The 22,793-nt window shown below is 41.7% G+C and overlaps 1 protein-coding gene across 2 annotated transcripts; it reads left to right on the top strand.

Annotated features, from left to right (window-relative positions):
• Positions 1–2,193: 2,193 nt before the first annotated feature.
• Positions 2,194–19,980, top strand: pxdc1b (PX domain containing 1b). 2 transcript variants are annotated; one of them, XM_055928984.1, is made up of 6 exons: positions 2,194–2,397; positions 2,889–3,167; positions 8,613–8,704; positions 8,890–9,007; positions 9,490–9,613; positions 16,654–19,980. In XM_055928984.1, exons 2-6 carry the CDS (start codon positions 2,912–2,914, stop codon positions 16,775–16,777), a joined length of 714 nt encoding a protein of 237 aa, XP_055784959.1. In that variant the 5' UTR covers positions 2,194–2,397; positions 2,889–2,911; the 3' UTR covers positions 16,778–19,980. The 2 variants fall into 2 exon arrangements, with proteins under 2 accessions (XP_055784959.1, XP_055784960.1); XM_055928985.1 differs by having other exon boundaries at positions 2,194–3,167; positions 16,654–16,796; positions 18,425–19,980.
• The last annotated feature ends 2,813 nt before the right edge of the window (positions 19,981–22,793 follow it).

The raw sequence follows: 22,793 nt of genomic DNA, 5'->3' as shown, positions 1-22,793 counted from the left end.
GAAATGTGAATTAATCTCCCAGTGTTTGGTGGAAAAGCAGACTGAACCAGGTTTTCCTCTAGGATTTTGTCTGTGCTTAGCTCCAGTCGGTGTCTTTTTTATCCTGTAAAACTCCCCAGTCCTTAACGATTACAAGCATACCCATAACATGATGTAGACACCACTATGCTTGAAAATATGGAGAGTGGTACTCAGCAATGTGTTGCATTGGATTTGCCCTAAACATAACACTTTGTATTCAGGACAAAAAGTTAATTACTTTGCCAAATTGTTTGCAGTATTACTTTAGTGCCTTGTTGCAAACAGGATGTATGTTTTAGAAGATTCATATTCTGTACATGCTTCCTTCTTTTCACTCTGTCAATTAGGTTAGTATTGTGGAGTAACTACAGTACAATGTTGTTGATCAATCCTCAGTTCTCATACCACAGCCATTAAACTCTGTAACTGTTTTAAAGTCATCATTGTCCTCATGGTTAAATACCTAAATGGTTTCCTTCCTCTCCGGCAACTGCGTTAGGAAGGATGCCTGTATCTTTGTAGTGACTGGGTGTATTGATACACCATCCAAAGTGTAATTAATAACTTCACCATGTTCAAAGGGATATTCAATGTGTTTTATTTTTCCCCCATCTACCAATAGGTGCCCTTCTTTGCGAGGCATTGGAAAACCTCCCTGGTCTTTGTGGTTGAATCTGTTTGAAATTCACTGCTCGACTGTGGGACCTTACAGATAATTGTATGTCTGGGGTACAGAGATGAGGTAGTCATTCAAAAATCATGTTAAACACTATTATTGCACACAGAGTGAGTCCATGCAACTTATTATGTGACGAAGTTAAACACATGTTCACTTCTGAACTTATTTAGGCTTGCCATAATACTTAATGACTCAAGACATTTCAGCTTTTCATTTTGAATTAATTTGCCAAAATGTCTAAACATAATTCCACTTTTACATTATGGGTTACTGTGTATAGGCCAGTGACAGAAAAGGGCTGTAACATAACAAAATTAGGAAAAGTCAAGGGGTGTGAATACCTTCTGAAGGGACTGCATGTGTGCTTGTTTGCAAATGTACAGTAGTATGTTCATACTTACCTCTTTTGACCTGTTGCCAAGGAGGCCATTTTTGGTAAGATTAACATTGTGTATCAAATGTTTTTCTGTGTTGTCTTATGTGACCTCTGTTAGCAGATGATTGATAATGGGTTATAATTGGTTGTTTCTTGTACTGGTCTTTATTTTCTAAAAGGTTACGTGGTGGAGAAATGTGGCTGCAACACAAAAAAAATCATCTGAAGATAGTTAAGTAAAAGCTGAATGAAGACAAGGCCTCAAAGCGATAAACAAAAAAAGTGCAAATATGTAATTTAAAACTAATTCAATTGCATGTGTATATGTTTAATATTGATTGTTTGATTACTACAGTTAGAAACTTTAGGAAATAACATGTGCACTAGTCTAGGAGTGACACAGTAGGGAAACAAGATGTCAATAGTGATTTTGAATAGGAAAACAGTATTAAATGTGTCCGTTTTCAATAGTAATTCAAAAGAGTTTATGTAGGAAATGAAAAAGGATAAGGAGCAATCCAGTAGGGATCAGTAGTGACACAACACTACACAGACAAATGGCAGTAGTAATTAAAGAGGGATCGAGTTGGCATACAGCAGTAATGTGTAGGCATTGCGTGGTAATTCTACATTCAACATGTAGAAATTGTGTAGGTATGTGTAGGTTTTAAGTAGTAGATACCCAAAATCTCAGTAGTTACACAGTAGTCATTAAGGGAGAATTATGTAGCGATTTGAATAAGAAATATGTAGTGTTCACCAGTAGTGAAATGTCCCAATTTATCACTCATTACTACTGAAATTACTACACATCTCAACAGCAATCAAGTAGTAATACCAGTAGGTTGTGTAGATCTTGTGTAGTAGTGAGTAGAATTTCAGTCGTACTTTTTCATGAGGGTTATTACATCTACCCCTGAGTCCAGGTTGACATACTATAACTGCCGAACACAACTGTACATCAGAGAGAAAAGTAATGTAAGTTTTGAAGTAGCCTAGGCAGCTTACATGGACAATTCGGTCTCTCTTTGCGCAGTTGCATTCCTTGCATAGTATCCACACTGTTGACAAGGAGGGAGGAAGAAGAAGAGGGGAGGGAGAGAGGAGTCAACTTCTGCGAGGGGAGGAAACCGACGGATATTTTTCGCCTGAGCGACAAAAGCCGTCAACTCTGGAATCAGTGTGCAAGATGCACCCTCTAAAGGCAAACCTCGACAAACTTGTCAGGGGAGTAACGCCTTGAAGAACAGCACATCGAATTTGCAACTCTTTTGCATTCACTTCTACGCATGAAGTTCATCAGAAGACTCGTAGAAGAACAGTAAGACGATAAAAGAACAATATACTAACATCATTTTGGGAAGGGCAACTAACTGTTCTAAGGCGTCATCATCTGTGACCCTGAACTTAAAGTGGACTAGTAAATAAATCATTGTAACTGAACAACAGCTAAGTAGCTATTTTCGAGTCCATTTGAATTCTGGGAGGATTATCAAGTAAAAACTCATTATTTTCTTACCCTGTGGTGACGAATGACTATGAAGGCGGTGACAGTGCCACGTTTAAGACTGCGTCTGTGATGGGCTGAGCAAGCGAAACTGAAGTCATTTTGTTGGTTTTCTACATTGTAACGGTTTTAGAGTTATGACGGAGGTTTTTGACGTGGTCTTGGCCACTATTCCTTATATTAGCATTTCCCCCCATATGCCTACAAGTTAATTATTTATTTGAAATAGTTATTTTACCCGGTTCATGGTGGGCAATGTTATTCCAAAGTCCATGACTTCACTCCAACGTCCCACTCCTTCTCAGAATGCTGGACTGACTGCTGAGGAATGGCATCGGCGATATTCGAGGGGACGTCTCTGGTCAACATGTTTGTCAAGGATTGCTGGGTGAACGGGATCCGTAGACTGATCATAAGTCAGCGAGGAGAGGAAGAAGAATTCTACGAGATCAGAACCGAGTGGTCAGACAGAAACGTTTTGTATTTGCACAGGAGTTATTCAGATTTTGGGAGATTGTTCAAAAGGCTGGTTGAATCATTCCCTGAGGACAGAAGAGCTCTATCCAAGTCCCCGCTTATAGAAGGTTGGTATAGTGTACCCCATGCCACTGGAAATTGGGTTTAATCAATTAATAAATTAAGTAATGAATTATATTGTCCTTTGAAGACAATAGCCACAATACAATTCAGATGTTTTTTCTACTAATTGGCCTTTTGACCAATCACATAAGATCTTTTCACATCAACTCTTTTTCATAGCTGATGTGATTGGTCAAAAGACCAATTAGTTTAAAAAAAAAGATCAGCCAATGTTTTGAAGTGTTGAGAACTTTGTCATTAATTATTGTATTTAAATGGGCATTTTTGACAGGTGGGAATTATATGGGCACATTTGATATAGATAGATCAGTTGATAAATAAGGACTAATTGTTGTTTTCATGACCCAGGTAGACACTGTCCGTTTAATAATTGATTGGGTCCACTTTGGAGTGACACATAATACCAGACCTATCAAATAACTGCTCTTTGGTCTACATGATTCCGGATACTGTTTTAGGTTCTCTGGGAACCCCCTAACATGATTGACTGGAACTTAAGTCAGGAGCAATAGGACTGATTTAACTGGCTATCACTAGGCTATCCTTTATCACTTATCAGCAGCACCTTTTTGGTTGTTTGGTTGTCAGAGCTGGAGGCTATGGGTTAGGTTTATAATAGCACAGGCTAACTGCCAAAATTAAAATCATATTGGAAAAGGTTAATGTGTGGATTTGTCAGTGAACATTTTGGATAAATCAGGAGGTGGCCTATTGCATATTGGCTTTAATAATGTTGAGGTAACGCTGAAAGGCTCAGTTACTACCCCTATAGAGTGTTTGTGGACCATTTCAATAATACATGAAATGTTATCAAATGTTTAGGTTGTGATTTGACTAATCTGCTGTATGTCCTGCGTGATTGAATTGTTGACCAGCTTGTTCTGCAATAGAAGCAGATCCTATCCCGTAGTAATGGGTAAAGATAAACAGAACCCTCAGACAGTTGGAAAGGATTGTGACACATGAAAGCCAAACACACGGCCCTGGGTTGTGTACCTCTTGCTGCCCTGTCTGTCACGATGGTGCCCTGACATTGCCCAGGCTGGGTGCTGTCTGGCAGGATGCCCAGCTCATGCCACGTCTATGCCCAGCTAGCACATAACATTCTGAGAACCATATGTTTCTTAGAGCTTGGTGAGAGCGTGGTTCTTCAGCATAACACTTCCTGCAGGTTTCCACATGGTTCTGTTTCAAGTCAATGTTCAGAGAATGTTAAGAAACAACGTTCTTCTGTGTGAATTTCAGTACTTCAGCATAACATTTTCTGCAGCTCTGTTGGCCACGCCCACTAATTGGCCACACCTGATCTTAATGAGTGCTTATTTCCTTTGAAATGAAGCAGAGCCTGTTTGAATAGACTAAAATGAACAGCTTCGTAGGAGTAAAAAAAAAAAAAAAAAAAAAAAACATGGCAGGCCAGCTCCATTCTGGTGGCGCAGTGGGCTAATTCCATGGATAGAGAACAGGATATATGTTTGAATCTCACTGATGCCATGCCACGATAAAAAAAAATATGTGTTTGCGTGATTAAAGCAAAAGCAAATAAATGTTTATCTGCTTGGAGTTGAAAACAGTTATCCCAAACTAAGCTAGCAGTGTTATTAAAAGTCTTATTGAAACATTCAGTGAAAGGAACCTCCCTGCTATACCTACAAATGTACAATCCCAGAACAGGCCCCCAAAAATGTTCTCAGAACGTTTAAAAAAACTTTCAGTTTTGTCAGTCATGAACCTTATGGCTTCGTTCCCAGAACCAATGGGAAACCAAAAACGTATGTTCCCACAACTTCCAAGGAACCAAATGTGATAGCTGGGTGTTCACCCTGCACAGCCTCTCTGGTACTTCTATTTTGTCTGTGTCCGCTCAGCCTACAGCAAGTGGGTTTTGTAAACTGTCCCCCCACGCCAGCCTTTTTGTGGCGACTGGAAGGCTCTGCTTCCTTCCCATACACAGAAATAGCTGTCACTGCTGAGGATTGTATCTTCTCCTTTCTCGGCTGTGTGTGATGCAAAACGACTAATTTTGCACTTCTTCTTTTCCTGGTGTCTCATCGTCCATTCTCATGTCTTGTTGTTTGAGATACGAATGGAGGGAGATGGGTATTGAAATAGGGACTTCATCCAAGTAGAGTTGAATCATGTCAGTGATGGATAGCTGGCCACAGATTAATCCCATTCCGTTTCCCCATGCCCTTCCTTTAATTTCCACCTCGGCTCGATATTTTATTTAGATCCGTCTTCTAATTGGCACTCAGATGAAAAGTGGTCCTAGCTCGAGCTGTCCTTGCTTCCATACACCGTGTTCTTTATTCGCACTGTTTCTGGCCCTACTCTTGTTTCTGTGCTGTACCTAGGCAACAAGAGAGGCGTGCAGAACTTCTAGGGAACTTTCAGGCTGAGGTCATTGTGGTGAGAGGGTGATATACAGGCCTTGCTGAAGGAGTGGGCCTCCTATATTTAGGCTAACCCCTACTGTGGCCTGCTTAGGCCTTCATCATCAGTCACCTGACATGTGACCCTGGAGTGGGCATCACAGACAGGAAGTGATGTGCTGGTTCTGCTGGCATGAGAGCCAGTCACGAGGGCACCGCCCAAACATCTAGACATAACTGACTCAGACTGGTGACGGAGAGGACAGCCGAGAACTCTGTTTAAAGGCTTAACCTAAGACTTATGGAATTTGGTGCTCTGTATCTAATAATCAAACGGCAACACCTTATGGAACATACTCATCTAACCGGGGAGATGGTGGTTAGATAATGTTGCAGTACATGACACTACTAAAGGCTATAATGTTGTAGTATCATGCTGACATGGGCCGGTCTGATGTGCTGTAGGATGTTATTGTGAAATAGCTGTTGATAATGTCTTATAAATGTTGAAATATCATGTGTAAGGATGATGTGGAGGCTCATGCTTCCTCTCATGTTGTCTGTCCTCCTGCCATGGTTGATATGCAAATGGCAGCACAAACAGGTATCACATGAAGTAGTTTTAATTGTGTAGCTACACTTTTTCATGACATTGTAAGCCTGTTTAATTACGAAATCCATTACCATAAATGGTTGTAGCTACACTTAAAAAAACGAGAAAGTAATAATATGCTCGCGACAATGGGCAGGAAAACATAGATTTTTGTTGGTAAAGATACTAGCAGTATCTGTGCAGTGTTCCTCAGCCAACTAAATGTAGGCTATGAACTACTGTTGGCCTATTTCTTGGCTACAGGCAAATTCTTTGATGTGCACATGGGAACAGTTTGAATGGCCAGAATGCTGGTACAATTATTAGACCAATTTGGCCCCATACTTATAGTGTTACACAAGGAGAACAGAAAACACAAGTTTAGTGTTTCCCTCTTCAACGAGATTCCAGGAAGTGGAGACAGGAAATGGACTCTTCCACAGGAAGTGAGGACATGCACTCAGGGAGCGTGGTCGGAACAAACACAGCTGGTTTTAGTTTCAAAATATTTCATGGCTTATTTTCAGATGACCACCATTTCTATACATTTAGCTTCAACTTCGAAATATAATTAATTGAGAGAGGAATATGTTTAGTGGTTGTGTTCCATTTTAAATCGACAACTTTATTTTGGCTTTCCACGCCAGCGCTCATGTTGCTCACGTTTCCATATCAAAGGTGAAATCCTGTGGACAGATTTCCAAACATCTGTTTACATGGAAAACAGCAAGGCGGTTTCGAGTTGTCTGAGGACAGTTCTCTTTATGTTTGTTGCATTTGGGCAACCGCCATGTGTGGCGTAGATTTGTTGCTTTTTCCTTGAGGCTATGCTCCCAGGGTTATTAGGCATGTCTTTCAAATGAAACATCCAATAAAGAAGAGAAGACCATATAATATTCAAAATGGCACACTAAATCTACCATGACATAACCAAGAATACTAATCATACGTCTAAGCCTATGATTTAAAAAAAACAATAAACCTCTTATTTGCAGACAAACAAGCACTTATTGGTCGTTATATCTTTTTTTTTATAGGCTCTTGCTGGTTTGGACAAACCGAGCTGTTTATATCTCTTAAAAAGAAGAATATGATCCTGGAACCCTGTGAGGTACAGCCCTGGGTGGGGGATTCTATGGTTGCCTCTCAAATGGCATCATATTCCCTATACAGTGTGCACCACTTGTCTTTTTTACCAAAAACAACCATTTCATGACCTAATCACTCCTCAAACCCTGGGGCATAATGTCATGACTATGGGCCATTTAGAAATGAATGAGATTGTTACATCAGCGGAGCGCTGCCGCACATCCTCTTACGCCGCCCTCTATCTATCCGAAGGGAGCAGCTCTGTGGCTGCATCGTGCGTACTAGTCGCATCACCTCAGCAAGACCTCATCAGTAGTTTTCTGGAGGATCGTCATCATCAACCTCACTATCGTAGTCATCATGACTATGAATGGCCGTACATGATATTTTGGGACTAGTTGGAACTGGAAGGCAGAACTAATGAGTCATAGTCACTCGTTTTCACTCTGCAACATTGGATTGTAAAGGCTTAAGTACATATTCACCTCACCCTGTTTATTATAGGTCCAAACCAACTAAGCAGGGTACTTTCCACTCTTTTTTTGGACATGTTTTCAGATGTATCCCTTGTACATCTCATACTTTGCCAATATTAAAGTCCTCATTGCTAGTGCTTATTCCCGAAGTGAAACTTTCCACCCAGCTTCTAAATCCTCTCTTATACCTTGCATTGTTAATCCATGTGTCATGCTGCAGAGGTAGATAGGTGTGCTGTACGTCTATACTGCAGTTTCCCTATATTCTGCTGTTACCACTTACAGATTCTGTGCTGCCTATTACCTAGCATTTACTGAGCCATGTTGGCATTCTTGCTGGTTACCCTATTTGTGACACGTGCAGTTGCGTGCTCTTAAAACTATGTCCACTTAACTTAGAGGTCTATTTGTGTTTCTCTGCACTTGCCATGCCCAGAACAAATATCACAGGAGCATTGTGAATATAAAAGGTTCTCATTTAACTGATTGCCACCTTTTCAATTATATATTTTTTGGCAACCTTTTTTACATGAGTAAAGTTGAATTGGGCCCTCCTCCCATTTAGCCTTTGTTGTGTGTCCTGTCCTGTGGATAGATCAGATGCTAGTTGACACAAAGGTCAAAGTAGCTGCCCTATTGTTATGGCGGATGCACAGATAGGATTTACCTCATGTTCTCTCAGTAGGAGAGTTACTTTGGTCTGAAAGCTCAGGCTGTCTCGAAATGATGGCGTGTGGTTTGTCTTGGGAATCAAATCGATTTTAAATGTGTACCTTGTTTGTTACCTGAGAATTTACTTGAGACCTAAGCTTTTCAGTTGTGAGATTAATACAATAAAAGTGGTAATAATCATGTAATAACCTTTGACTCTGCATTATGTTTGTGTCATTTTGTGTTTAGGTCTGGTTAAGATTAAAGAGGCCAATGACATTGAGCTGAAACTAAATGAGGTGGAGAAGCTACTTAAGAATGCCATCAACATGCCATGGAAGGTGGGTCACTACTAGTCTAGTACTGCCCTCTGTACACATTTGGATTTGATTAACTTGTATGCAAACCTATTCATTTATACACCTTCCAACATACCACATTTGACTCAGATTAGTTATAATGCATTGTGTATGGTTCTCATAAATGGAACCCATGCTCATACTATCTGTACTGTGTGTCTCCACAGTATTCTAGGTCAGAGGTGGTGTTGACATTCTTTGAGCGATCACCGCTGGACCAAGTGCTGAAGAATGACAACGTCCACAAGATCCAGCCATGCTTCCAGAGTCCATACAAGATATCAGGTATTGATTCGTGGTGAAACGCAGGGAAAACACTCCGCTTTCTTCCCAATATTAACTGGGGCTCAGAGTGGCGCAGCGGTCTAAGGCACTGAATCTCAGTGCTAGAGGCATCACTACAAACCCTGGTTTGATTCCAGGCTGTATCACAACCGGCCATGACGGGTAGACTGTCGTTGTAAATAAGAATTGGTTCTTAACTGACTTGCCTAGTTAAATAAAATAAAAAACGGAGTAACTTTCCTTTTAACCACCCAAACAACCAATGCAATTCAACAACAACAGCATGCCCCACTTGACATCCGAACCAGGAAACCTCTGAGTAATGGTTAATATAGGATAAGATAAGCTGGAATTGTATTGTCTGTTTTCACAGAAATGTGCCTTGCGTTATAAAGAATTCCTTACAGGACAATAAACAACAGACAAAACATGGGGTAGACTGTTCATGTCCTAAACTGTAGAATGTGTTCTGTGCCCTACAGAGATCATGCGTTCCAATGGCTTCTGTCTGGCCAACACTGAGACAATCGTGTTTGATGAGAGTCTGCCACAGGACGAAGAGAGACCCTCATCCACTGACTCTGCTGCTGGCTCTGCAGAACACCTGTAAGTAACACGTGACTTTACGACTTCTTTTACCTGTTAGATTCACCTTACCAGTCAGTATCAATGTCATTGTGTATTGAGACAAATGGGCATTTCTTCAACCTCATAACAGAGGTGAAATTGTGTGTGCGGTAGTTATTTTTATATTTCTAAACAAATGTTGTAACTCCCTGCACCACAAAACCAGAGATGCATGGCAGTATCACACGTTAAGCCCATTTTCTTCTTCAACCTCAGTCATTCTGATTTTCTCCTGAATTTAGGCCTATTTTATTATACAAACATGATATATCCTGTTACTTTTTGTACAGTTCACATTCTCTTTACTACACACACACCTACAGGGACCTTTTAGGATCACAAGTGTTTGTGTGTGCCCTTTTGAGTATGTGAGTACCATGCATTCCTTGAATTTCAAAGTGGTTCCAGGGTCCCCCTCAGGAAATGTCTCAGTGCACCTCTTCCTTCCCTGGGTGGGGTGTGAGGAGGGAAGCTAGGGAGGGGCCTTCACTCAGTCTCCACAACAAAATACTTTTCACCAAATATTACAATGCGGAAATGCCATATTGCTCAAGTGATACCAAGATGGCGTAGCAGTCAGACTTCTGTTGTCTTGTCCCATATATATATATAATGAAGAAAAAGATATATACATGGGACGGGACAAGACAACAGAAGTCTGATTGCTACGCCATCTTGGTATCACTTGAGCAATATGACATTTATATAGTTAAAGTCGGAAGTTTACATAAACTTAAGTTGGAGTCATTAAAACTCGTTTTTAAACCACTCCACAAACTTCTTGTTAACAAACTGTTTTGGAAAGTAGGTTAGGACATTTTTCCAACAATTTTTACAGACAGATTTTTTCACTGTATCACAATTCCAGTGGGTCAGAAGTTTACATACACTGAGTTGACTGTGCCTTTAAACAGCTTGGAAAATTCCAGAAAATTGTCATGGCTTTAGAAGCTTCTGTTAGGATAATTGACATAATTTGATTCAATTGGAGGTGTACCTGTGGATTTATTTCAAGGCCTACCTTCAATCTCAATGCCTCTTTGCTTGACATCATGGGAAAATCAGCCAAGATCTCAGAAAAAAACATTGTAGACCTCCACAAGTCTGGTTCATCCTTGGGAGCAATCTCCAAATGCCTGAAGGTACCACATTCATCTGTACAAACAATAGTACGCAAGTATAAACACCATGGGACCACGCAACCGTGATACCGCTCAGGAAGGAGACGCGTTCTGTCTCCTAGAGATGAACGTACTTTGGTGCGAAAGTGCAAATCAATCCCAGAACAGCAAAGGACCTTGTGAAGATGCTGGAGGAAACCGGTACAAAAGTATCTATATCCACAGTAAAACAATTCCTATATTGACATAACCTGAAAGACTGCTCAGCAAGGAAGAAGCCACTGCTCCAAAACCGCCATAAAAAAAGCCAGACTACGGTTTGCAGCTGCACATGGGGACAAAGATCATACTTTTTGGAGAAATGTCCTCTGGTCTGATGAAACAAAAAATAGAACTGTTTGGCCATAATGACCATCATTATGTTTGGAGGAAAAAGGGGGATGCTTGCAAGCCGAAGAACACCATGCCAACCGTGAAGCACGGGGGTGGCAGCATCATATTGTGGGGGTGCTTTGCTGCAGGAGGGACTGGTGCACTTCATAAAATACATGGCATCATGAGGTGGGAAAAGTATGTGGATATATTGAAGCAACATATCAAGACAGTCAGGAAGTTAAAGCTTGGTCGCAAATGGGTCTTCCAAATAGACAATGACCCCAAGCATACTTCCAAAGTTGTGGCAAAATGGATTAAGGGCAACAAAGTCAAGGTATTGGAGGGGCCATCACAAAGCCCTGACCTCATCCTATAGAAAAAGTAAGGAGGCCTACAAACCTGACTGTTACACCAGCTCTGTCAGGAGAAATGGGCCAAAATTCACCCAACGTATTGTGGGAAGCTTGTGGAAGGCTACCCGAAACGTTTGACCCAAGTTGAACAATTTAAAGGCATTGCTACCGAATACTAATTGAGTGACTGTAATCTTCTGACCCACTGGGAATGTGATGAAATAAAAGCTGAAATAAATAATTCTCTCTACTATTATTCTGACATTTTCACATTCTTAAAATAAAGTGGTGATCCTAGCTGACCTAAGACAGGGGATTTTTACATGGATTAAATGTCAGGAATTGTGAAAAACTTAGTTTAAATGTATTTGGCTAAGGTGTATGTAAACTTCCGACTTTAACTGAACCTTCTCACTTGGATCATCATAGCTAGCTAGCTGCAATCCGAGTGACTACTTCTGGCTAACGTCTCTGTCCCAAAGCAAGCACTAATTAGCCTGGAGCTAGCCCATGCTAGGCCAATCTCCCGGCTAGCTGAAGAGGTCCATCAGCCACTCCTGGACCCCCTTTACTGCTGGTATGGGGTACGGAACCCCGCCGATTCTTCACGACTGGATTACCGACGTAATCTGCTCAAGGGGGTTACTCAACTGGTTCCTATGTCGTGACGTCCCCTGAATGCGAATCTGCTAGCCGCGGCCCGCTAGCTCCCACTAGCTGTCTAGACCATATCGGATTGTTAGCTAATAGGTCCATCGGCCAATTTCTCGTACCACTATTCCTATTTTGCCAATCGGCCTGGGCCCCTTTTACCACACGAAGCCCTTCTTATCCATCACGACTGGACTACCGACGTAATCTGCCCGAGGGTCTTTTTTCCAACAGGCCCCTTCGTCGCGATGTCCCCTGAATGCCCATTTGCTAGCCTGCAAGCCGTGGCCCGCTAGCTGTCTAGAGCATATTGGACTGTTAGCTGAATAGATCCATTTGCCAATTGGACTGGACCCCTCTGCTACACGGAACCCTACTAATCCATCATGACTGATCTATCGACGAAACCGCACGAGGAGGCTAAAACAGACTTTCCTCCATCGCGACGTCCCTCTAAGACCCTTTTGCTAGCCCCGGCCTGCTAGCAGTCTGAATCGCCGTGTCTCCAGCCAGCCCAACCATTCACTGGACCCTTAAGATCACTCGGCTACGCATGAATCTCCCTAATGTCAAATTGCCTTGTCCATCACTGTTCTGGTTAGTGATTATTGTTTTATTTCACTGTAGAGCCTCTAGCCCTGCTCAATATGCCTTAACCAACCATTTAGTTCCATCTCCCACATATGCGATGACATCACCTGGTTTAAATGTTTCTAGAGACAATATCTGTCTCATCACTCAATGCCTAGGTTTACCTCCAATGTACTCATATCCTACCATACCTTTGTCTGTACATTATGCTTTGAATCTATTATATCGAGCCCAGAAACCTGCTCATTTTACTCTGTTCCGAACGTACTAGACGACCAGTTCTTATAGCCTTTAGCCGTACCCTTACCCTACTCCTCCTTTGGTGATGTAGAGGTTAATCCAGGACCTGCAGTGCCTAGCTCCACTCCTATTCCCCAGGTGATCTCATTTGTTGACTTCTGTAACCTTAAAAGCCTTGGTTTCATGCATGTTAACATTAGAAGCCTCCTTCCTAAGTTTGTTTTATTCACTGCTTTAGCACACTCTGCCAACCCGGATGTCTTAGCCATGTCTGAATCCTGGCTTAGGAAGACCACCAAAACCCCTAAAATTTCCATCCCAAACTATAACATTTTCCGCCAAGATAGAATTGCCAAAGTGGGCGGAGTTGCAATCTACTGCAGAGATAGCCTGCAGAGTTCTGTCTTATTATCCAGCTCTGTACCCAAACAATTCGAGCTTCTTCTTTTAAAAATCCACCTTTCCAGAAACAAGTCTCTCACCCTTGCCGCTTGCTATAGACCACCCTCTGCCCCCAGCTGTGACCTGGACATCATATGTGAATTGATTGCTCCAATCTATCTTCAGAGCTCGTGCTGCTTGGTGACCTAAACTGGGACATGCTTAACACCCTGGCCATCCTACAATCTAAGCTTGATGCCCTCAATCTCACACAAATTATCAATGAACCTACCAGGTACAACCCCAAATCCGTAAACATGGGCACCCTCATAGATCTCATCCTAACCAACCTGCCCTCCAAATACACCTCTGCTGTTTTCAACCAAGATCTCAGCGATTACTGCCTCATTGCCTGCATCCGTAATGGGTCTGTGGTCAAGCGACCACCTCTCCTCAATGTCAAACGCTCCCTAAAACACTTCAGCGAGCAGGCCTTTCTAATCGACCTGGCCGGGGTATCCTGGAATGATACTGACCTCATCCCGTCAGTAAAGGATGCCTGGTTATTCTTTAAAAGTGCCTTCCTCGCCATCTTAAATTAGCATGCCCCATTAATCTTTTTTTTAACCAGGAACAGAGCCCTTGGTTCACTCCAGACCCTTCTGCCCTTGACCAGCACAAAATCATCCTGTGGCGTACTGCATTAGCATCGAATAGCCCCCGTGATATGCAACTTTTCAGGGAAGTTAGGAACCAATATACACAGGCAGTTAGGAAAGCTAAGGCTAGCTTTTTCAAACAGAAATTTGCATCCTGTAGCACAAACTCAAAAGAGTTCTGGGACAAGTCCATGGAGAATAAGAACACCTCCTCCCAGCTGCCCATTGCACTGAGGCTAGGAAACACTGTCACAACCGATAAATCCACTAGAATTGATAATTTCAAGAAGCATTTTTCTACGGCTGGCTATGCTTTCCACCTTGCTACCCCTACCACGGTCAACTGCCCGGCACCCCCCACAGCAACTCTCCCAAGCCTCCCCCATTTCTCCTTCACCCAAATCCAGATAGCTGATGTTATGAAAGAGCTGCAAAATCTGGACCCCTACAAATCAGCCAGGCTAGACAATCTGGACCCTCTCTTTCTAAAATTATCTGCCAAAATTGTTGCTATTACTAGCCTGTTCAACCTCTTTCGTATCGTCTGAGATTCCCAAAGATTGGAAAGCTGTCGTGATCATCTCCCTCTTCAAAGGGAGAGACACTCTAGACCCAAACTGCTACAGACCTATATCTACCCTACCCTGCCTTTCTAAGGTCTTCGAAAGCAAAGTTAACAGATTACCGACCATTTCGAATCCCACCGTACCTTCTCCGCTATGCAATCTGGCTTCAGAGCTGGTCATGGGTCCACCTCAGCCACGCTCAAGGTCCTAAACGATATCATAACCGCCATCGATAAGAGACATTACTGTGCAGCCGTATTCATCGACCTGGCCAAGGCTTTCGACTGTCAATCACCACATTCTTATCGGCAGACTAAACAACCTTGGTTTCTCAAATGACTGCCTCGCCTGGTTCACCAACTACTTCTCTGATATAGTTCAGTGTGTCAAATCAGAGGGCCTGTTGTCTGGACCTCTGGCAGTCTCTATGGGGGTGCCACAGGGTTCAATTCTTGGGCCGACTCTTTTCTCTGTATATATCAATGATGTCGTTCTTGCTGCTGGTGATTCTCTGATCCACCTCTACGCAGACAAGACCATTCTGTATACTTCTGGCCCTTCTTTGGACACTGTGTTAACAAACCTCCAGACGAGCTTCAATGCCATACAGCTCTCCTTCCGTTGCCTCCAACTGCTCTTAAATGCAAGTAAAACTAAATGCATGCTCTTCAACTGATCGCTGCCCGCACCTGCCCGCTCGTTCAGCATCACTACTCTGGGCGGTTCTGACTTAGAATATGTGGACAATTACAAATACCTAGGTATCTGGTTAGACTGTAAACTCTCCTTCCAGACTCACATTAAGCATCTCCAATCCAAAATTAAATCTAGAATCGGCTTCCTATTTTTCAACAAAGCATCCTTCACTCATGCTGCCAAAGATGCCCTTGTAAAATTGACCATCCCACCGATCCTTGACTTCGACGATATAATTTACAAAATAGCCTCCAACACTCTACTCAACAAATTGGATGCAGTCTATCACAGTGCCATCCGTTTTGTCACCAAAGCCCCATATACCACCCACCATTGCGACCTGTACGCTCTCGTTGGCTGGCCCTCGCTTCATACTCCTCGCCAAACCCACTGGCTTCAGGTCATCTACCAGTCACTGCTAGGTAAAGCCCCGCCTTATCTCAGCTCACTGGTCACCATAGCAACACCCACACGTAGCACGCGCTCCAGCAGGTATATTTCACTCGTCATCCCCAAAGCCAACGCTTCCTTTGGCCGCCTTTCCTTCCAATTCTCTGCTGCCAATGACTGGAACAAATTGCAAAAATCACTGAAGCTGGAGTCTTATATCTCCCTCTCTAAGTTTAAGCATCAGCTGTCAGAGCAGCTTACCGATCACTGTACCTGTATACAGACAATCTGTAAATAGCACACCCAATTGCCTCATCCCCATATTGTTACTTATCCTCTTGCACTTTTGTACCCCAGTATCTCTTCTCTACTTGCACATCTGTCATTCCAGTGTTAATGCTAAATTGTAATTATTTCGCCTCCATGGCCTATTTATTGCCTTACCTCCCTACATTTGCACACACTGTACATTGATTTTTCTATTGTGTTATTGACTGTACGTTTGTTTGTAACTGTGTTTTGTCGGACTGCTTTGCTTTATCTTGGCCAGGTGCAGTTGTAAATGAGAACTTGTTCTCAACTGGCCTACCTGGTTAAATAAAGGTGAAATTTAAAAGGGAAAAAAGTGAATGTTACACAAGTGCATGATCATATCATACAAGACAATCTTACCTATAGTTAGAATTCATCACAGCAGTGGGATGGTGATGCTATTGTAAATAAAGGAATGTAGGCAAGATTGGAAGATCATTTCATGATGTTGTATAGTGCTTTGCTGTTTGGATTCAGTATATTGAACACATGTTTTAGTAAATTTAGTGTCTTAGTATGGGTTGACCACTTGGTCCATTCCTACTGGGCACAGACGTCAATTCAACATCTATTCCACATTGATTTAACGTAATTGAATTCATAGGACGTGGAAACAACTATGATTCAACCAGTGTGTGCCCAGTGAGTTGAGTGATACCCATGTCTGGCGTTTTCCTCTCTTAGGTACGAGGATGGCAGGGAGTTCCTGACGGTGGAACCAGACATCAGTGACGATGACTCAGATGCCTACGTCACAAACCTGTCTTACTACCATCTGGTCCCCTTTGAGACGGACATCCTGGAATGAGGAGCCAAAATGGCTGACGGTTAGCATCACTGCCTGCTCAGATGCTGTCAGAAACCAAACCATGTCATGTGACCTAGCTGTGGACAGCTCTGTCCAGCATGTTGGCCACAAATGTTTCAGTAGCTGCACAACTGCACCTATTAACTTTGCTACTGCTGCTTATAGGCCAACGTTTGTCATGGCAGCTTTGTCTCTGTCGAATCGGAGAGCAGATCCTGGGGTTCAGCGGCTGTATGGAAAGACAGACACAGACTGTAGTGTTACTCACAGAAAGATTGTATAGAGAGATTTAATATCACTGGCTTACAAAGTCCAATGTCTGTGATATCACCAGTGTGCCTCATCCTCAAGTTGATGTCTCAAGATGGGGTTATAAGGACATTGCCCATTTCTTGCTCATCAAACTGCTTCCTGTGTCCTTTCTCCTCCACAATTGTGCATTATAGTTTTCTGTGGGACTGAACTTGGTGTACTTCATATAACTGTGTTCAGTATCAGCCTTAAACTGCAGTGTTGTCATTACAACCAGTATTATGAAAGATTGACGTTTTATGTGGAGTGATAGCTTGACTTTTCTAATTGGGATTGAATGGGAAATTAACTTTTTTTGGTTCAATGTGACTTTTCCTCACCAAACCTATTGTTAGGACGACAGGTTAGGGATGTTATTGTGTTCAAAACATAAAATGTGAACGCTACATCACTGTATGAATGACAGTACCAGATTGGGTTGAGTAGCAAAAATGTAACAGTTGAGTAATCTTCATCTAGGGGATTGTTATCATGTGCATAGTGAGTGTTTTGCTGGTTCAAGCAAGGCCATGTCAGACCCTGTATTATGCTTTATAGGCTACTGTAATTCCACAACTCAGTCCAACAGCTGACTAGAGTCTCTGTGTGGGAGTCGGCAGCGCAGCCAGCCACTGGAGGAACAAATCTTCTCTGTTTCTAAAGAAAACAAAATGACAATGTTGTGTGGAAAACCACTAAGGGAATTTAGGCCAACACTGGATTTTTCTCTTCCTGTTCGGCAAATAAACATCAGTTTAACCACAGCCACAACATGATTTCCCCCAATATCACTAAATAAGACATCATTTGACACCAAACATGTGGGAATGGCACATTTGAAAATATGGCATGCCCCAACATTGTTTTTGTCCACATTTCAAGTCAAATTAAAGATAAAAAAAACAAAATAATTGACTCAGCATTTGTTTCCATTGAAGGTTTTCCAGCTGTCTGCACATTCAGCAGTCCTGTAGATGTAGTGGTAACTTGTTTAGTCGCTCACACGGTTCCCTGTCTCCCTACAGAAGTGAGTCTAGTTTTTCTCTGTATGTGTGAAGCTTTAGCAGCATTGAGCCCTCTGGCTACTGGGTATGTAGCTACGTAGCTAGCTAGCTGTCTGTCTTCCTCTGCTCTGTATTGTTCTGTAGCCACAGGGGTTTGCCCTCCCCTGAATCCACAGGCGCTGAACATTCTGAAACTTGGCACATGGGGCCTTTACCCGACCCTAAACTCCCCTCCCCTAGTTAGCAACACAGTCATGCCCATTGCTCAGCCCGTGAGAAAACCCAGGTCTTTCTCAACATGTGATACTATCCCACTTTTTTTCTCTTCCTGCTTTCTTCTCTATTTTCTCAGAGGCAGAGAGCCTAAAGAGGAGGAAAAGCACATTTTTGGGCACTGGAGGTGGTTCTGTTGACTGGCTGCATTGGAGAAATGGCACCACATCCTTCTTAATGCTCCCTAGGAGAGAAGGAAAATCCCACCACTAGCAACTCTATGCTGAAATAAGGAACTGGACATTATGTATGGAACAGTTGATTGTATTCATTTCTGTTCCGAGTCGGTCTAGAACGTAGACATTGATTCGTGAAGAACCTTGTGCATGCATCCATCCATCCACCAGTCATGGCTAAACGGTACTCAACCAATCCCGCGTGGCCTCAGGAGTACCCAACCAAACTCCAGTACTCTGGTCTCTCCGCCACACTCTTTGAACACACCAGTATGTGAAGTTCGTCAATTTCAAACATCAGTGTGATCATTTGGAAGATGATGCTTTTTGTTTTGTTACAAGGATATTCTAATTTAATATAATGTTAAAGAGGTTATTTATTTTTATAGTCCAAATGTTTGACAGACTGGCTGCCATATCGCTAAGCTAACCGTGACCCGCCTTGTAACCTTATTGATATGCTTACGGCCAGTGTGAGACATACTGTATCTGCTCAGTATTATTAATTATATTAATCTAGAGTCTAAATCCTGTCTGCAGGGGGCTCTAAACTAACATATGGAATTGTTATAAGATGGTCATACCAAGGATTATTTAGCTATTTGATTTTGAATTTTAAGGCTCCTTAAGTTATCCCCCCCAAAATATTAGATGAAACATTGAATTTGGCATTAGGCCTACTGTTATTAACCAATAGAAATGCATTGAATAACAGATGCACTACATGGAACAGATCATTAAAAAAAATATTCTAAAGAAGTTTATTCTGAAGTGTGTCGAATATCTGAGAGATATAAGGGGAAGGGGATAAACATGTATTTATCCCCTTATTTTAGGCACTAAGCTATCTCCATATACACTTCAATATATTATTTGAATTGGTACCGGGATCTTCAGTCTTGTGAGGCTTGTGGGCATCCTAGAGAAAAACGGAGAACATCGTCATGTTTGTGAGAGCCTCAGCTTTCCACAGAGGGGCGACCGTTCCAGACGCTACAGACAGAAGTTGGCATAAGAGGATATACTGACTTCAGACAAGTCTTGTGAGGCTGGTGGGAATGGTAGAGCAAAACGGAGAACATTGTCGTGTTCGTAAGAGTCATTTTTCAATAGTTTGTAGGCCAAACGATTCGGACGCTACAGATGTTTTTGTGAGGAGACCGATTTTCGGGATGTCTCATGGTTTGACAAACACTGCACTAGCTCTACCACCTTTTACCACAGATGCGGATGGGTGATATCGGCAGATGGTGGATTGAGATGCAGCCCATTCAAAAAAAATCTCTAGCTTAAACAGACAGATTTTGATGGTTTTTTGTATAATGCTAATTAGATTTCCGCAGGGGTGCGGACATTGTAAGCCAAGGGTTAATACTTAGCCTGCCAATCATATGCAGAATGACTGACTCTATGTAACAATTATATTAAAGATGTTTTGTAATAAAAAAATGTACCTTGACTGTTACTTTCATAATTGATAAATGCAGCAATATCTGAGAGTTATACCCTAATGGAAGAATGGAAAATCAACAGGTACTGCAACTCAAGGCGTACAGCTTCAGGATGTGTGAAACAGGGCTATCTTGTGGTAGGTATCAGAATTACACACACAATCAGAATCTATTTAAGTCCATGGATGTACATTGTTTGTCTACAAAGACTCCTATGACAACAAAACATAAATAATGGAGTAATAAAACCTTATATTTTAGGTTATATGGTAAAACCATAGAGAATTATAGACGTATCTAGTGGCCAAAAGGCTGTATTAGCATGGGCAGTGCCATTGAGGGCTTCCACCATTTTAATGTAAACTGCCTGGGGCTTCCAACTTCATTGGCTGATCTCTCCTGTTGAACCTGTTGGAGTCATGTCCAACTGAGTCATCAGGAGGGATCAGCCAATCGTGAAGAAGAAAATTGATTACTTCAAAATGGAGATAGCACGGGCAGCGCCATTGAGGCTGTCACAGATACAAAGATGAGTCCAATATCTCTGGGTAAAACAGTTATAAACTCTCAGGGGCCGATTTCAATTTCGTAAATGCACGTCTTTCTTACACACTTCTCAGTAGTTGGTATGCAGACTTACCTCATGCAGGTGCATGGTTTCATTGCATGCACTGAATACATTTAATTCAATGCTGGAAACCCTCCCATTTGCTGACCAACAGATTTTCTTGTAGATTTTTCATTCAATAGTGTTTTCAGTACATTTATCTTAATTAAGCAAACTCTTTATAGACGTGTACCTTTAAACCTTTAATTACAATTTTGTCAACCGACCCGGGTTCAGAATATAGGTCCAATGAAAGAAAGCCATTAAGTAAATGCATGTGTCTTAGTTTCAACAGCAACTGGTAGATAAAATATGAATTCATATTCTGATCTTGTAGATTATACTGTATAGGCACATTTTAAGGTTTGGAAAGTATGTATGAATCATTCAGAATGCCTTTATGCACGAAATATATTGCTGAATCAGAAATAAAGTGTTTTGATTCATCCTGAAGTTGTCATATTCAAGTTCATTCCATAAAATATTGGAAGGTGGAATAAAGTGTACAATAGGGGTTGAACAATAGTCCTATAAATCTACTCTAATCTTCACTAATCATGGAACTGTATGACAATGGTCCAGTCGTCGTGAACCGTGCGGCAGGCTCCAGGTTTAACCTGCTACACGTGGTCTGAGTTCCATAGTGATTCAAATAGGCTACATGTCCCAAATTATTGCACAACGTTAGCCTAATATGATCCACTAATGCTAGCGAACTTCACGGATGTGACAGAGGGAAGACAGACAAATGAAATGGAATGGAATGATTCAAAATGTATGCTACAAATTTAAGAAAAAAAACACTAAAGTAACAGATATAATTGTATGTGGGTATTACTGGCGATGGCTCCTGACAGTGGTTCATATTTAACATGATACAAATGGTCAAATAAAAAGGAGAAAAGCCTGGGCATATAATTAAAACGTTCTAAAGCTCGGCATGTTCAGCCTTACAGAAGCCTATAGCTTGTGTCTCAATATTTCATCTAAGCAAATTATGAGGGCACACAATTAAAATTCAGAATAATGGCACAGCTATTTATAGCCTAGGCTACTTCACTGTGGAAAAGTTGCAATACGTGTCATGTTGATATGATTTTCAGGTTGCTTTCATATGACTGGTTTCACATTGGTCTATAGGACTCATAAGAAAAAATGATCCAATGCCATTACTGTGTATTTATAATCCCCTTCTCCAAATTGATTACTAATTTATTTAGCTCTTATCAATAGCCAGTGGCGATTTTAACATGTAAATCTTGGTTGGGCAAAAACAAGAAAGAAAGTGGATGCATGCCAGCAAAGCCACTACACAGCACAGCACAACACTAAACAATACATGAATTGCACTATAACGGTGACAAACGGTGCCCACAAACTGTTAGTACCTACATAAAGCTGTCCCAACAGCAGTCCCAACATCTTACCACTGCTACACCTGGCTATCAGCGAAACAGTTCATTCAGCCTCATTTAGTGCCTTTAAAAAAAACATAGCTGATAGGGCTGACTTGCTGAAACAAATGTGGTTTCTAATGAGAATGGACATGTACAAACTATGGTATAAGGGGACGACAAGCGGATAAGAGGCAATCCGTAATATTAATGAGCGAGCTAGGACAGACGTAGTCAATATAACTATTTGTTTAACACTTTTGAAATGTACAGGGACATAATTCGGAACATGGGCCGTTCTTACAGTGTTCTCCCTGTACACCAAGTCAGAACCGTAGGATAAATAAAGGGGGCCTATAAGCAGACAATGAAAGCTCTTACAATTTTTGATGATTACGTTTCTCTAAAACAGGTTATAGGCTACATGTGCACCACCAAGTCAGGACAGCAGGCAAAATTAATAAGGGTAAATAGACCAAATTATTAGGGTGAGGCACATGGGCTACTAACATCTTACTACACAACATAATGTACACTTAGTATTACTTTCTTAGTAACAGTATACATATCTCCCTGGCATATTACATAATTTATGCAGCAGCATACAATACATTTTTTGGACTCACCTTGTTGTGCTCACTTGAACAGGAAGGTGATGTGGCAGTCCTTCGTGGGCAAATTTTGTCATCAAAGTCTGGCATTCTCTGGATTTATGGTGCTTTCAAAACAACTGGGAACTCGGAAAAAACAAGGTCGAATCATGATGGTGTCATTGATCTTCAGGTCGTAGCTCTAGTAAGAGGCAGGATTTACAATTCCC

This window comes from Salvelinus fontinalis, chromosome 7 (assembly GCF_029448725.1).
Source record: "Salvelinus fontinalis isolate EN_2023a chromosome 7, ASM2944872v1, whole genome shotgun sequence".
Taxonomy (NCBI): Eukaryota; Metazoa; Chordata; class Actinopteri; order Salmoniformes; family Salmonidae; genus Salvelinus; species Salvelinus fontinalis.
Note: the sequence above shows the minus strand (reverse complement) of the source record. Positions and strands in the feature narration are given on the sequence as shown.

What these genes read in the sequence shown, in the direction of transcription:
- pxdc1b (XM_055928984.1), top strand. Translation starts at nt 2,912, where the DNA reads ATGGCATCGGCGATATTCGAGGGGACGTCTCTGGTCAACATGTTTGTC. An exon ending in CCATCAACATGCCATGGAAG is followed by an intron (nt 8,705 to 8,889) that starts GTGGGTCACTAC and finishes GTGTCTCCACAG; the next exon opens with TATTCTAGGTCAGAGGTGGT. An exon ending in GAGTCCATACAAGATATCAG is followed by an intron (nt 9,008 to 9,489) that starts GTATTGATTCGT and finishes TGTGCCCTACAG; the next exon opens with AGATCATGCGTTCCAATGGC.